The following is a 16,286-nucleotide window of genomic DNA, read 5'->3' as shown; positions in this document are numbered from 1 at the left end:
TCACCACCTTGTGGATTTCAGAGGAACTGCAGAAACATAAAAATATCTACCTTACAGGGCTACCAGGGAAGTTCAAAAATAATAAATAATAATAATAATAAATAGCTCTTATGTTTAATAAAGATATTTTATTACATATAAAAAAAAGTCTTAAAAACACAGAATACAAAAACCAAATGTATAGTTAATAAAACAGATACCACCAAAACTGATCCTTTTGTTGAAGAAAATGCAAAAATACATCCTAAAGCATAAGAATATCTATCAATCCACTCATAATGAAGATGTCAGACATAAATGACAAGGATGTAATGGTCACAGAGGAATGGTGGTGGAGATCTCTCAAAGTAAGAACACTTCCTTGAATGGTTCTATAAATAAAGAATGAATCCTGGAGGGAATAAAGCTGTAAAGCAATAAATAATATATAAACTGGGCCATCCACTTCATCCATAAAGACATTGTGATTGAAGATCTTCTAGATCACATAGAAGGAGGACTCATCCATGATTTCATACATTTGTTTGGAAGGATAGAACAATCCTCAGAAGGGAACATGTAGGATGACAGGAAAGGCTCCTGACTGGTGAGATCCTCCAAACATAATGATGACATCCATGAACTGGAGCGAGCTCGTTGGGGTGATAAAGCCAATCTGGAAACACTGTGTAGACGTTCTCCAAGGACTCAGCACACTCCAGGTGTGGAGAAAGTCTCCAGGTGGGTTTAGCCTGTCATTTATCATAGGTAGAAATGTCCACACATGGACTTCCACAGGGACCCCCAGACTACATATAGAACCTGTACAGTGTCCCCAGGTCTCCAGGTGGGTTTAGCCTGTCATTTATCATAGGTAGACATGTCCACACATGGACTTCCACAGGGACCCATGAGACTGCATATAGAACTTGGAGGTACCTGTAACATGGAACAGGATTTGGTGTTGCTGGAAGACTGGTCAGAGCAGTGGAAATTGCAGTTCAATGTTTCTGAATCGTGGGCTGGGGATGGGTAGCGGGTACAAAGCTCCCTGGGATGGGCACACTTTCAGGGACAGATACCAGTCCAGTGATGTAGAGTCACACAGTGCAGTGTTTATTGGTGCTGATTACAGGTGCTGTACAATGTTCCACAAAGTAACGGCAAAAACCTCAAAACCAAAATCCTAGCCGTGTCCCGGCACTAACTACACAAACACGATTCCTGACTATCAGGGTACTGGGGCAGTGGACATTTTTTGTTCTGTTGAATTGTTGGGGAGGAGACACACTGGATATCTTAGCTGCCATTGTGCTATATGCTGGGTGTCCGGTGCGCTCCGGTACCTTTAACCACCTCCTGTCCGGCCGTTGTATATAAACGGCCGGAAGGTGGCAGTGCAGGGGTGGGTGGCCATTTATAAATGGCCTCCCCGCCCCCTGCTTGTGTGCGCTCCCTGGGAGCATGCAGCACCACAATCCGGTGCCCGCTGTGTCCTCCAGACACAGTGGAACACCGTTCATTGTACGGGACCTCTGTGCGAGGTCACGATCATGTGATCACTGATTGACCAATCAGTGATCACATGTCACTTCTGACATCATTGCTTACTACGTGTGAAATCTGTAAATGATCACAGAGGTGACATGGTACAGGGCTATTCACAACAGTCTTGTACTATGTGACAAGCTGTGACCAATCACAGCTCACACAGTATTTCTCAATGGCTGCAAGAATGCAGCCAGAGAGAAGGAGAAATTATTCCTCTTTATGGGTGTAAAAGCAATCAGTGTAAAAAATAATTTAAAAAATCTTCATCACCCCCCACAAGTAGTACAGTGTCACCATGGTGACAGTATGTTAAAAAAAATAAAATAAATAATAATATAAAAAAAAAAAATGTTAAAATATTTTTTAAAAATTATAATTTTTGGTTATAAACTAATTTGGGTTATTTTTTGTTTTACTAAAAAGATAACGGAATACATTTTGGCCAAGATGTACGATGAAACACTTTTTTTCAAAATTTTTGGACTTTTGCATTTATAAAGCAAAAAAATAAAAATCCCAGTGCTGAATAAATACCAACAAAATAAAGTTTTATCTGTCTCAAAAAATGCTAAAAAAATCATATGGGTACAGTGTTGCATGACCGCACAATTGTCATTCAAAGTGTGACAGCGCTGAAAGCTGAAAATTGGCCTGGGCAGGAAGGGGGTGAAAGTGTCTGAACTTGGAGTGGTTAAAGAGGGGTGGGCTCCCACAGGTCCACCTGCCCCTGGTCTATCCATTAAATACATGTGCCTTGTAACAGAACCGGTACCCGACCGCACTTGGGTATATTCCGTTATACCGCAGCTTCCCCTGTCCGAACACCATCCACAGACCACACCCTTGAAATCCCTCAGGAAAAAGACAGCACCCAAATCTTCTTAATACAGAAAGCCAACAACTTTTATTGTACACAAACAACATGTTTTATACAGAGGGCGGGGAAAGACAACCAGGGACAGGAAACACATCATCAGCCCACCCTATCAGTGGGAAGGGCTACAGTATAGGCAGGAAACACCTCATCACCCCTCCCCATCCAACCAAGACACAGAACAATGGGATGCAGCCATGCGGCAAAGGACATTGACCAACCCCCACACCAATACACAAACAGTACATCCCATAATAGTTGGCTGGACAGGAAGGCACAGCACAATGGGGGGTAGCACATGGCAAACAGACAATGGACAGCCATGTGGCCGAGAACAAAGGAACACACAGGATACACAAGACTCAGACATTCACATACACACCCTGTACCCCTTAACAGGCACAGGGTGCCTTAAACATAATGGGAATTTGGGAAGATGATACAGAGGTCCCCCCACCCCCAAAAGTCACTCCCATCACATGCCTCTACTATGGGGGTTCAATTAGTTTGTAGAGTTAGGACTACAGAATATTGGGGTGCCGTGACGTGGCTCTGTAGCTTACACATGTGTTTGCAAATGTGTGCTAACTAAACCCGTTTTTAAGGCATACTGTTAGACAGGGTAATTTGGTTTGTTTGCAGGCTGGCTGGTAAGTTGAGCCGGGAACTTTTCTCTTTTGTTGTGTGACATGCGTTGCCCATTCAAGTGCTCCTTGCTGTGAAGGCCAGTTATAGACTGGGGCAGCGGCCATTTCTTGTCCTATCAGGGTGAGCAAGCCTAGTGCTTGTCAGTCTCCAAAGATGCAGTTTTACAGCTTCCACCAACCTTCCATCTCTCCCAGACATGACTTGTCTGTTCCCAGGTATGAGAGCTCTGACTGCATGTTTCTGGTGAGTATAAATTACACCCGGGGAGAGGCGTGAAACCTGAGCTGGACCAAGGATCAGAGATCCCTAAAAGTGTATGAGAGGAGCCTGGGAGATGTGTGAACCTAGAAGAGGATTTTCCCAGCTCCCTCTGAGACACTCTGCTACATATTCCCCTTGTTTCAACCCCAGGGTTGGCACAGCTGTGGCCCAACAGGAGTGAACCCGGGACCAGGCATCTACATTTCCCATCTTAGCCCCTGGTCTGTGTTTTACCATGAAGGAATAATCTTGAGGAGCCAAAAACCACCAGTTCACCCGTCTATTTGTCTCCTTCTTTTGGGCCATCCATTGAGGGGATCATGGTCAGCTATCTTAGAGCATCCAAGGCCCACTTTATGGCTAAACATTTCTTGTCAATTACTGCACATTTCTTTCCATGTTCATTACGATACATCAGATGCATCCATTTAAACCACATAAATCCTTGGAAAAATCAGGGGTGTACAGTACTGGGTGTGCACAAGGGGGCCCTCTTCAGGACTTGGGAAGACTCTTCTGCCACTGGGTACCATCTTACCATTACCAAGTCTTTCCCTTTTGTAAGGTCAGCCAGTAGAGCTGATAGAGTTGCTAAATTTTGGACAGACCTCCTATAGTACCCCGCAATACCAAAGAAGGTTCAGATATGCTTTTTGTTTGCAGGACATGGCCATTCTTGGATGGCATCTATTTTGTTTTATGACGTCTTGTCCAATAGTGTAGCCCAAATATACAGCATTTGCCAAAAAACCTTCCTTGAAGAGAGAATCCAAGACCACCTGGAAATGGGGCAAGTGAGAGTCCCATTCAGTGCTATGTATCACTATGTCATCCAGATAGAATGCTGCATACTGTTGAGGAGGTCCTAGGGTCCTGTCCATAGCCCTCTGAAGTGTTGACGGGGCATTTTGTAAACCAAAAGGCATTTTTTTATATTATACGAACCCTGAGGGGGTCACAAATGCAATCTTTTCACTGGCACTTTCAGTCAGGAGGATTTGCCAGTATGCTTTTGTCAAGTCCATAGTGGTCATGAAACGGGCCTTCCCAAGCCTGTCCCTGAGCTCATCTACCTGAGGACAGGGTACGTGTTAAATTGTGTCACTAAATTATTCTTTCTGAAGTCATTACAGAACCTCAAAGTACCGTCTGGTTTTGGGACTAAAATGATAGGACCAGACCAGTCACTATTAGACCCCTCAATGATGTCTAGCTCCAGCATCCTCTTGACTTTGTCACTGATGCCCTTTCTCCTAGCTTCAGGAATCGGTATGGTTTGAGTTTGTCACGGACCCCAGGTTCAGTAATAATATCATCCTAAACCACTGAAGTCATACCAGGTAACTCTGAAAATGTGTCTCTGCTCCTTATCAGGAACTCTCTAGCTCCCTGCTTTTGGTAATGAGACAGTCTGTCTGGAATTGTGACTTCAGGGACTAGAGGGGACTCAGTACTCCCAGGAGTTACAGGGGCAGACCCCACAGTCAGTGCCACCCTACCCTTCCAGGGGCTTACAGGTGTACATGGTATATCTGCTCAGGATTTCTATTATCCGATTCATATACTTTGTAATTCACCTCCCCAACTCTTTTAACCACTTCAAAGGACCCTTTTACTTAGCCAGGAACTTGCTTTCAACAGTGGGAACCAACGCCAGGACCCGGTCACCAGATGAGAAAACCCCATTGTATATTCTTTGTTGGGCTTCCTGGGTGTGAACTTCGTGTTCTTCTACAATAGACGTCATCGCTGTAATCCTGTCCTGCATATGATATACTCAATGACACCTTTGTGGGGTGTCTGCTCCCCCTCCCAGGTTTCCTTGGCTATGTCTAGGAGCTCCCGAAGATGATTCCCATAGAGTAACTCAAATGGAGAGTGCCCCTTAGAGGACTGGGGAAGCTACACCAGGCCATCAGTTTGAGGGTGTGTCACGGATAAAAACACGCCCACAGCGACTAGATAACCGAGGCGTGCACATGTGTGACTGGGGTACAGAGGGAGTGAGGGGGACTCTGAGCATATAAGACTGACCATGATACAATTTCACAGCCCGCACTACCCCTAGTCACCACTAGAGGGAGACTCTCCTATCCAGCTGACTGACCACACACAGGCAGATACGAATCTTACATACAATCTTGTGCACTCTAAGGGTTGGGGAGCAGTCTAGCAATTGGCACACCCTTCTAGGATTCCTCCAGCTATCTTACAAGCTAACACCTCGATGTTCATCATTCTTCAACTGTCCACACACCTCCACACCAGACACCACAAACAGTAGCTTGCCACCACCCAACAGTTTGTCCGCAGACTGATCTTCTGGGCCACCACACACACAGATCTCTGTCTGGCAGATCTGCTACTTTACAATCTGCATGCAATCTGCCTACACACAGTACAATTGCATACACATTGGCAATGAACTTAGACCAAAAGTGGGAGATTTATGCACACCCCCAGATTTATATGGCACATGTACTGGTGGTCCAATCAGAACCCTCCAGGACCCACCAGTGCACACCACCAGATTAATATGAAACGTGTACTGGTGGTCCAATCAGAACCCTCCAGGCCCCAGCAGTACACACCCCCAGATTAATATGACACGTGTACTGGTGGTCCAATCAGAACCCTCCAGGCCCCAGCAGTGCACACCCCCAGATTAATACAACACGTGTACTGGTGATCCAATCAGAACCCTCCAGGCCCCAGCAGTGCACACCCCCAGATTAATACAACACATGTATTGGTGGTCCAATCAGAACACCCCAGGCCCCAGCAGTGCCCCCAGCCCTGAATTCTCTCCAATGGAACTCTCCAGTGAAATCTCCTCTCATCAATTACTAGCCGGATTCTCTCTATTACCTCCTGTAGGTACAAAACTCCCCCAAATCTCTCCCCTCCTCACCATCCACTAGAAATTGGAGGAATTGTTTCTTCTTCCTGAAATCCAGACCTAGAGAGGAATAGAAAAGATCCAACAAACCCCACAAAGTCTTTTTATAGAGATTTATTCCATCAAATCCAAACTATTCTACACATATTTATTCCATGGAATATGAAGAGATTTTTCTATCAATAATCCCATCAAATCTGCGTGTTTATTGGACTTTATTCCCAGCAATAATCAATCAGGAATCCATGCCAGCAATCATCAGATCAATAGGAATGTTTCCAATATCCAGTGATCACGGTTTGATCCTCCAACATAACCAGTGCACAGAATGATAAATCTATCCCATGAAATGGATCTTATTGATTGGTTGATGTCATTGATTGATCTATTGATTCCCTTCTATGATAGAATAGATTGATTTCTCCATGTATTGATCATCCTCTCCATATATCTCTTCACCTTGTGTAACATCATACAAATCCTGAATGCTATAAATCTCAGTCCTGTCCATGAATTGTATGTGACTCGGGTCTTTATAATACCATATACTGGACTGTTACTTCATTCCCTATTTTTATATCGTCTTCTTACACCTGTCCTGATGAAGTGACACTTTGAAGCCATGAAACGCGTTGATGGTGTATTTCACATTCACTTGTCCAGTAAACTCCGACCTTCTGAAAAAAACATTTCAGAGTTTCCTCCTTTACTATGGGCTCCTCTGCTGACCTCACCCTCATTTTTTCTTGGGGTGAAAGTTCTCCCCCCGGGGTCCAAATCCTGCTTAGTATATGATGATCCGGAATTCCCCAATGACCATGGAGGGTGACCACCCATTGACTTCAGTGAGGAGAGGGACATATTCTCCACAAGTCCTCAGATAGGTTGTCTGATCCCTGGAAGGGTCCCCACAACCTCCCAGATGTGAGTACATGCACCGTACTTCTCCCCATCTTCTAGAACCATCTCCCACCTTCTGGTATCCATCACTATACTCAGTCCCATCTCTCCCATGGTCTTTTATCCTCTTTTCCCGTCTCCTGATGGTTTTAAGGATTTCTACATGTTGCTCTCATGACAGGTCTACTTTAATTGTATGCAGAGGGGAGGGGGAGGAGTACACAGACTCCTCCCAGTGTTGGTTTATGAGGGGGACCTATAGGGTATTCTGCCCTGTCCAATCACAATATCCCCTGAGGAGCCCCCACTGTGTGCAGGTACCCCCCAGACATGAGACTGTCCTCCAATCTGGTCATTTTCTGATAGATCAGATGACACAGTCATATCTATGAGGGTCTCTGTCATGTCATGTCTATGGGCCCCTTATTGTACTATAACCCCTCCCCCTCCTGACCTGTACTGGGAAATATCCGGGCTGTGATTGGTGAGGACAATACTGCTGTTATCTCCAATATTGTTCTATGGGTGGGATTTGTAGGAAGATTCTGTACAGAGGCTCCTATTCATTCACAAAACTGAAGCCCAGGAAACACCCTTTACTATGCTTCAGTGAATGACCACAGGAGTGATCAGTACCAATCACTCACTGTGTTCATTCAGGAAGGGGCTGGTAAACATGATATGCCAACCCCCCACTCTCCATCCTGAACACCACACTGATCTCCAACCCTAGCAGCAGCCAGTGTGGAGGGCAGGAGGGGAAGTCAGACAGCAGCACTGCAGAGGGGGGCTGGGGTATCGGTAGGAGGTCCCAGCACAGGAAGGGAGTTTCAGTGATGGGGAAGTATTTGGACATTTTGATCTCCTTATGGCTCCCCTGCAGCAGCTGAAGCCAGTGGGAGGGGAGAGAAGAAACCAGATGCAGGGGAGCCACAGATGGAACGGTGATGGGAGGAGGGGGGACGGGTGCTGTGGGGGGATCAGTGCAGCATAGGGAGGATCAGTGCTGCGGGGGGATCAGTGCTGTGGGGGGATGGGTGCTGTGGGGTGATCAGTGCTGCAGGGGGATGTTAGAGCTGTGGGGAGCCATCTTAGAGGACAGGCAGAGGAGCTGTGGAGTGGAGGGAAGCTCAGCAGACCAGGCACTCATAGCAGAAGGGGGAAAGCCATGACAGTATATTGTAGTCACCTGACCAGCTGGAGGCAGTTCTGTAGGTCAGTACGACATCAGTATATCCATGGCAGGGAAAGGGTTCAAGTGCCACCTAGGGGCCATTGTTCAGTAACAATGTTTTTCATCATCTCAATGGCACACCCCATCTTAGGGCTGGACATGTTGGGTATCTATTGACTTGGCACAACCTCATCTTTTATATTTTACAAACAATTGGTAAAATAATGTATTTTTGTTCTGAAACATTACATTTAGTGTATTTTGTACTGATGGAGCGAATATCATGTGACATAAAAAAATCAGAACTCTCACCATTGTATTCTCCAGGGCCTCTGATGTCACAGAATAGATGTTTGGGGGTTTATCTCATCTTCAGGACCAAAATCTGCATTTTCCCATGTGTGCAAAATCATGCAGAAACAGCTCTGGCAGTGAGAGGGTTAATGTGGGCTAGATGGGATCACTCTGCTGGGGTCACGCTGTACACATTAGAGCGCCCCCTAGCTGCAGCCTGGTAATAACATTGCTGGGAGGTCTATTCACTGCTACATACTTCCCACCTTTATAGAAACATATTCTGCAGCACAGTGGCTCAGTGGTTAGCACTTCCTCCTAGCAGCTCTAGTCATTGATTTGAATCCCAACCACTTCCCTACCTGTGTGGAGTATGCATGTTCTCCCTGTGCCTGCGTGGGTTTCCTCTGGGTACTCCAGTTTCCTCCCACACTCCAAAGACATGCTGGAAGGTAATTGGCTCCTGTCTATATTGGCCCCTAGTATGTGTATGTATGAATGTGAGTTAGGACCTTGGACTGTAGGCTCCTCGGGGGCGGGGACTGATGGGTAATATGTAAATTGATGGCCCTATATAAGTAGCTGTAATCATCTAGGAGTCTGTTCATAAAACAATTGCACAGCAATACACCCGGTGAATGTGCCTGTCATTCCCTCTGTGTGAATGGGATGGGGGGAGTAGAGGGAGTAGGCTCTGTGCTGAGCGGGGTGAATGGTTTCCATGGAGATAAAATGGAGAATACCACATTTGGCAATAAGATGGTTCTAGTTTCTATGATACTTAGCGCCATCTAAAGGCCAGAAAAGTATGGCATTTATTTCTTGACTTTGTAAAATCATCCTTGCCCCTAGGTGGATGCTGCACCCATCCCCCGCCGGGTCCAAGTGTGAGAACTCAGCGATCATGTGATTGCTGACCATGAGTTCTCACAGCCATTCTGAGCAGAGAGTGGTGACTGTCAGTCACCGCTCTCTGCCCTGCCCCCCCCACACTCACTGGGCTGTGGAGGGGGAGGGTGCAGCTGGTCCAGACTCTGATGTCGGGATCTTTCCCCAGCCTGGACCGGCTGAGTGACGTCAGCTGACAGTGGGCTTCACCTGAAAATGGGTCACAGGAGATCAGAATGAACTGCACTCCTCTGATCCACAGGAGAAGTACAGACAAAAGAGCTTTGCCTGAACTTCTCCTTCAAAGAATATGTTCCTCCAACATGTCCTATTCCTGATCTGTGCCGGCTGTCCCATGTCCTGGTATGAAGACGTCTCCTCTTCTCTCTGTATTGCTTCCTTTGTGTGAGATCCCCGGTGATCCTGCCAGTCCCTCTGATTTCCTATTAAACCTGACCATACTAGGCATGACAGCTCAGTGTGGTCAGTTTTGTAGCTGTGCTGGAAGCTCAGTCTGCTCTCCTCCAATCATCAGACTTGTCCTGACACCCCCCTCCCTACACAGCCATTCACTGGGAAGACCAGTGAACAGAAGACAAGTGATCACATGAATAGTAGTAAGCAAGATGTCACTTCCTGATATCATTGCTTACTACTAGTGAAATCTGTGAATGATCACCGAGGTCACATGGTACAGGGCTATTCCCAACAGACCATGTGAATACAGCTCTCACAGTATTTCTCAATGGCTGCAGGAATGCAGCCGGAGAGAAGGAGAAATTATTGCTTTTACAGCCTTTAAGGGTGTAAAAAAACAAAAATGTAAATTTTATTTGGAAAAATTATAATTTTTGGTTAAAAACTAATTTGTTTTTTGTTTTTTTACTAAAAAGATATCTGAATACATTTTGGCCAAGATTTATGAAGAAAGATTATTTATTTGCAAACTTTTATAAGAAAAACACTTTTTTCAAAATTTTTGGACATTTTCATTTATATAGCAAAAAGATAAAAATTCCAGCGGTGAATAAATACCACCAAAATAAAGTTTTACCAGTCTCAGAGTGCGGGAGTGTGACCTCAGAGTGCGGGAGTGTGACCTCAGGGTGCCGGAGTGTGACCTCAGAGTGCGGGAGTGTGACCTCAGTGCAGCAACTTAAAAGGTGAAACTAATATATGAGACTCATTCCATGCAAAGCAAGATAGTTCAAGCCGTGATTTGTCATCATTGTGATGATTATGGCTTACAGCTCATGAAAACCCCAAATCCACAATCTCAGAAAATGAGAATATTCCATGCAATCAATAAAACACGGATTGTACATAGAACAATATCGCACCTCTGAAAAGTAGAAGCTGCATATGTACTCAGTACTTGGTTTTGGCCCCTTTTGCAGCAATTACTGCCTCAATGCAGCGTGGCATGGAAGCTATCAGCCTGTGGCACTGCTGAGGTGTTATAGAAGACCAGGATGCTTCAATAGCGGCCTTCAGCTCTTCTGCATTGTTCGGTCTCATGTCTCTCATCTTTCCCTTGGCAATGCCCCATAGATTCTCTATGGGGTTCAGGTCAGGCGAGTTTGCTGGCCAATCAAGCACAGTAATCCCACGGTCATTGAACCAGGTTTTGGTGCTTTTGACAGTGTGGGAGGTGCCAAGTCCTGCTGGAAAATGAAGTCAGTATCCCCATAAAGCTCGTCTGCGGAAGGAAGCATGAAGTGCTCCAAAATCTCCTGCTAGACGGCTGCGGTGACCCTGGACTTAATGAAGCACAGTGGGCCAACACCAGCAGATGACATGGCTCCCCAAATCAACACAGACTGTGGAAACTTCACACTGGACTTCTAGCATCTTGCAGTGTGTGCCTCTCCATTCTTCCTCCATACTCGGGGTCCTTGTGCCTCTCCATTCTTCCTCCATACTCGGGGTCCTTGTGCCTCTCCATTCTTGCTCCATACTCTGGGTCCTTGGGCCTCTCCATTCTTCCTCCATACTCGGGGCCCTTGTGCCTCTCCATTCTTCCTCCATACTCGGGGTCCTCGGGCCTCTCCATTCTTCCTCCATACTCGGGGTCCTCGCGCCTCTCCATTCTTCCTCCATACTCGGGGTCCTCGCGCCTCTCCATTCTTCCTCCATACTCGGGGTCCTCGGGCCTCTCCATTCTTCCTCCATACTCGGGGTCCTCGGGCCTCTCCATTCTTCCTCCATACTCGGGGTCCTTGTGCCTCTCCATTCCTCCTCCATACTCGGGGTCCTTGGGCCTCTCCATTCTTCCTCCATACTCGGGGTCCTTGGGCCTCTCCATTCTTCCTCCATACTCGGGGTCCTTGTGCCTCTCCATTCCTCCTCCATACTCGGGGTCCTTGGGCCTCTCCATTCTTCCTCCATACTCGGGGTCCTTGGGCCTCTCCATTCTTCCTCCATACTCGGGGTCCTTGGGCCTCTCCATTCTTCCTCCATATTCGGAGTCCTTGGGCCTCTCCATTCTTCCTCCATACTCGGGGTTCTTGGTTTCCAAATGAGATGCAAAAGTTGCTCTCATCAGAAAAGAGGACTTTGGACCACTGAGCAGCAGACCAGGTCTGTTTTTCTTTAGCCCAGGTAAGACGCTTCTGACGTTGCTTGTTGTTCAGGAGCGGCTTGACAAGAGGAATATGACATTTGAAGCCCATGTCCAGGATCCGTCTGTGTGTGGGGGCTCTTGATGCACTGACTCCAGCCTCAGTCCACTCCTTGTGAAAGTCCCCAACACTTTTGAATGGTCATTTCCTGACAATCCTCTCCAGGCTGCGGTCATCCCTGCTGCTTGTGCACCTTTTTCTTCCACACTTTTCCCTTCCACATAACTTTCTATTAATGTGCTTTGATACAACACTTTGGGAACATTCAACTTCTTCTGCAATTACCTTTTGAGGCTTTCCCTCCTTATGGAGGGTGTCAGTGATGGTGTCAGGTCAGCAGTCTTTCCCATGATTGGGATTCCTACTGAACCAGACTGAGAGACCATTTAAAGGCTCAGGAACACTTTGCAGGTGTTATGGCTGAATGAGCTGATTAGCGTGGGACACTTTGAGCCGAGAATATTCCACCTTTTCACAATATTCTCATTTTCTGAGATTGTGGATTTGGGGTTTTCATGAGCTGTAAGCCATAATCATCACAATGATGACAAATCACGGCTTGAACTATCTTGCTTTGCATGTAATGAGTCTCATATATTAGTTTCACCTTTGTTGCATTACTGACATAAATGAACTTTTGCACGATATTCTAATTTTTCGAGTTTTACCTGTATCTGACGTGTATATCAAAGTGTGCTTCTTCCCCACATGAGAGCTGGGATGTCCAGCAACATTCATCTAGAAGACATTTCCCACACTCAAGGCTCTAATACATTTCCAGGGTTGTGTGTGACCCCTGATGTACAGGAAGACAGGACTTCAGTGAGGAACATTTCCCTCATTCAAGACAGGAAAGTGATTACTCCCCTGTGTGAGATCTCTGATGTTTGGAGAGATTGGACCTCCATGAAAAACATTTCCTGCACTCAGGACAGGAATATGGCTTCTCCCCTGTGTGAGATCTCCGATGTTTGAGCAGACTGGACTTCTCTGAAAAACATTTCTCACACTCAGGACAGGAATATGGCTTCTCTCCCGTGTGAGATCTCTGATGTGTGAGCAGACTGGACTTCTGTGAAAAACATTTCCCACACTCAGGACAGGAATACGGCTTCTCCCCTGTGTGAGATCTCTGATGTGTGAGCAGACTGGACTTCTGTGAAAAACATTTCCCGCACTCAGAACAGGAATATGGCTTCTCCCCTGTGTGAGATCTCTGATGTTTGTGCAGACTGGACTTCTCTGAAAAACATTTCCCACACTCAGGACAGGAATACGGCTTCTCCCCTGTGTGAGATCTCTGATGTATGTGAAGACTGAACTTCATTGAAAAACATTTCCCGCATTCAGGACAGGAATATGGTTTCTCCCCCGTGTGAGATCTCTGATGTGTGTGCAGACTGGACATCTGTGAAAAACATTTCCCACACTCAGGACAGGAATATGACTTCTCCTTTGTGTGAGATTTCTGATGTGTGTGAAGACTGGACTTGTCTGAAAAAAATTTCCCACACTCTGGACAGGAATATAGCTTCTCCCCCATGTGAGATCTCTGATGTTTATAAAGTTGATACATCTGTGAAAAACATTTACTGCACTCAGTACAAGAATATGGCTTCTCCCCCGTGTGAGATCTTTTATGCACATTAAGATTGGATTTAGAACAGAAATACTTCCCGCACTCAGGACAGGAATATGGCTTCTCACCTGTATGAAAACGCTGATGTCTATAAAGATTGGACATCTGTGAAAAACATTTCCCGCACTCAAGACAGGAATACGGCTTCTCCCCCGTGTGAGATCTCTGATGTGTGTAAAGATGGGACTTCCTTGAAAAACATTTCCCGCACTCAGGACAGGAATACGGCTTCTCCCTTTTGTGAGATCTCTGATGCTTGTTAAGACTGGATTTCTGTGAAAAACATTTCCCGCACTCAGGACAGGAATACGGCTTCTCCCCCGTGTGAGATCTTTCATGCGCATTAAGATTGGATTTAGAATGGAACCTCTTCCCACACTCAGTACAGGAGAAGCTCTTTGCTGTTGGAAAGCCGGCCCAGTACCGCACAGTCTGAGGTTCCTCAGGATACGAGGAATTCGATGGTCCATCTACACTGGGTGGTGCCTGATGGACATTGGAGGGAGCCGGGTTTTCTCCTGGACTATACTGTGTGATGTCCTCATCTTCTACTTTCCAGTCTGGAGACAAAGTGAGACAATCCTCGGAGGTTTTCCTCATCTCCCGGCCATGGACTAAAATACAAAGGCAAAGAGGATTACTAGACAGGAGCTGATTGGTTCCCCCAAACCAGGACTCCACCCACATCAGGCAGCTTGGTCTCTAAGGAGCTTACAATTCTACCCTCAAGGGAACTAGGAAATGGCTCCTCTGATCTCCTACCAGGTCATTTCTTTATTCATGGACCTTAGTCAGAGAGTGAGGAAACAACCAGAGCTGTCTTTTATAGGAGGGACAGTGATGAGGGGATTACAGGAGGGTTTACAACCACTTTAAATGTCTACACAAGACAAGTTGCAGAGATCCCACACCGCTGCCTCCCATCTCCTGAGACTGCACTCAGTGACTTGGGTCTGAGACACTACAGACATATCCCTCCACCCGGCACAGCCAGCAGACAACAGAGCAAGGAACCCTGGGAGAAATGTTCTGTCAGAGATCTTACTAGACTTGGACATTGTGCAAAAGATCAAAAGAACATGCCCTACGGGCCTAGGTCTAGGATTGTCTAGGGTGAAAATGAACATTTTTCTGCCAGCTGAACCCCAGAACCTCCATAAATCCAGTCTAGATACATAAATTGTGTCTGCAGCACAGAGAAGGAAGATTATCCGAGAGAAATCCAGGAATACAGGACGGGGAACACAGCTCAGGAAAGTGACCAGGGGATTACAGGCTGATATCACCCAGTCCCCGCCCTACTCTGGACCAATCAGTGAGCAGTATGGGTGGAGGAATGGATTTAGTGTTCATGACCCACCTGTGCTGATCTCTGTAGGAGTGTCCTCCTCTATAAATGTCCCCGTTATTCCATCCTCCTCCATAGACTGCTGATCATCCCTCACATACGCCTCTTCTTCTTCTGCTTTCACCTCAAATTCTATATCGATTGGATCTCCACTCTAAATCATGAAAATTCGAAATTTCTCATAATATATAAATATAAGCTAACATGAAAAATCCACATATTATCTCCTCAAATCCATGTTCAAGATGTTCCGTACAACCAACCTTGTAATGAGGAGGGATGGTGTGACCTTCCTGTGTGGAATCCCGGGAATACAGAGGACGGGGACATCTCTCTGGGGGGTTCCTGGTATTAGGTGGCTCCATCATATCCTTGTGTCCTTCTGAAAACTCCTTCATCACTCCATACTCCTCATCCTCCTCTTTAACAATATTCTCATCCCCGAGGATTCCACTCTGAATGCATAACACAAATCCTTTCAATGGTAACAATGCAGATAATGTACAGATCCTAATGATACTATCAGTGATTGGATAATGTCCCAGTTTTCCCAGCTACGCTCACCTCTCCTGTCAGCAGCTCCATCATCTTCTTGGTGACTTCTAGAATCTTCTGCATGTTGTGTCTCTCAGGGTTTAGGGAGTCACATGGAGGCACTGTGATGGTCATATGATCACCTGACTTCAGAAGAGGAAATCTCTGTATTGAGGAACCAATAGGAATATCATGTTAGACTCCCAGAATCCTCCTCACTTCTCCAGTCAGGTCTGTTTTATTAATAGAGATAAGAGTGATGTCATGTGACCTCCCAGAATCCTCCTCACCTCTCCGGTCAGGTCTGTGTTTTATTAATAGAGATAAGAGTGATGTCATGTGACCTCCCAGAATCCTCCTCACCTCTCCGGTCAGGTCTGTGTTTTATTAATAGAGATAAGAGTGATGTCATGTGACCTCCCAGAATCCTCCTCACCTCTCCGGTCAGGTCTGTGTTTTATTAATAGAGATAAGAGTGATGTCATGTGACCTCCCAGAATCCTCCTCACCTCTCCGGTCAGGTCTGTGTTTTTTTAATAGAGATAAGAGTGAAGTCATGTGACCTCCCAGAATCCTCCTCACCTCTCCGGTCAGGTCTATGTTTTATTAATAGAGATAAGAGTGATGTCATGTGACCTCCCAGAATCCCCCTCACCTCTCCGGTCAGCAGGTAGAT

At 46.0% G+C, this 16,286-nt stretch overlaps 1 protein-coding gene across 1 annotated transcript; it reads right to left on the bottom strand.

Annotated features, from left to right (window-relative positions):
* Nucleotides 1-12,698: 12,698 nt before the first annotated feature.
* LOC149435018 (uncharacterized) lies at nucleotides 12,699-15,746 on the bottom strand. Its single transcript, XM_089663092.1, has 4 exons — nucleotides 15,641-15,746; nucleotides 15,340-15,531; nucleotides 15,089-15,230; nucleotides 12,699-14,342 (listed from the first exon to the last, which is right to left on the bottom strand). The coding sequence occupies exons 1-4, from the start codon at nucleotides 15,743-15,745 to the stop codon at nucleotides 12,949-12,951; spliced, it is 1,833 nt and encodes a 610-aa protein (XP_089519218.1). The 5' UTR covers nucleotide 15,746; the 3' UTR covers nucleotides 12,699-12,948.
* Nucleotides 15,747-16,286: the final 540 nt, after the last annotated feature.

The sequence above is a fragment of the Staurois parvus genome, unplaced genomic scaffold, assembly GCF_062004578.1.
Source record: "Staurois parvus isolate SC_StPar_1 unplaced genomic scaffold, SC_StPar_1.0 ptg001623l, whole genome shotgun sequence".
In the NCBI taxonomy this organism is placed as follows: domain Eukaryota; kingdom Metazoa; phylum Chordata; class Amphibia; order Anura; family Ranidae; genus Staurois; species Staurois parvus.
The sequence above is the reverse complement of the archived record's forward strand: the minus strand, read 5'-3'. Positions and strand labels throughout refer to the sequence as shown.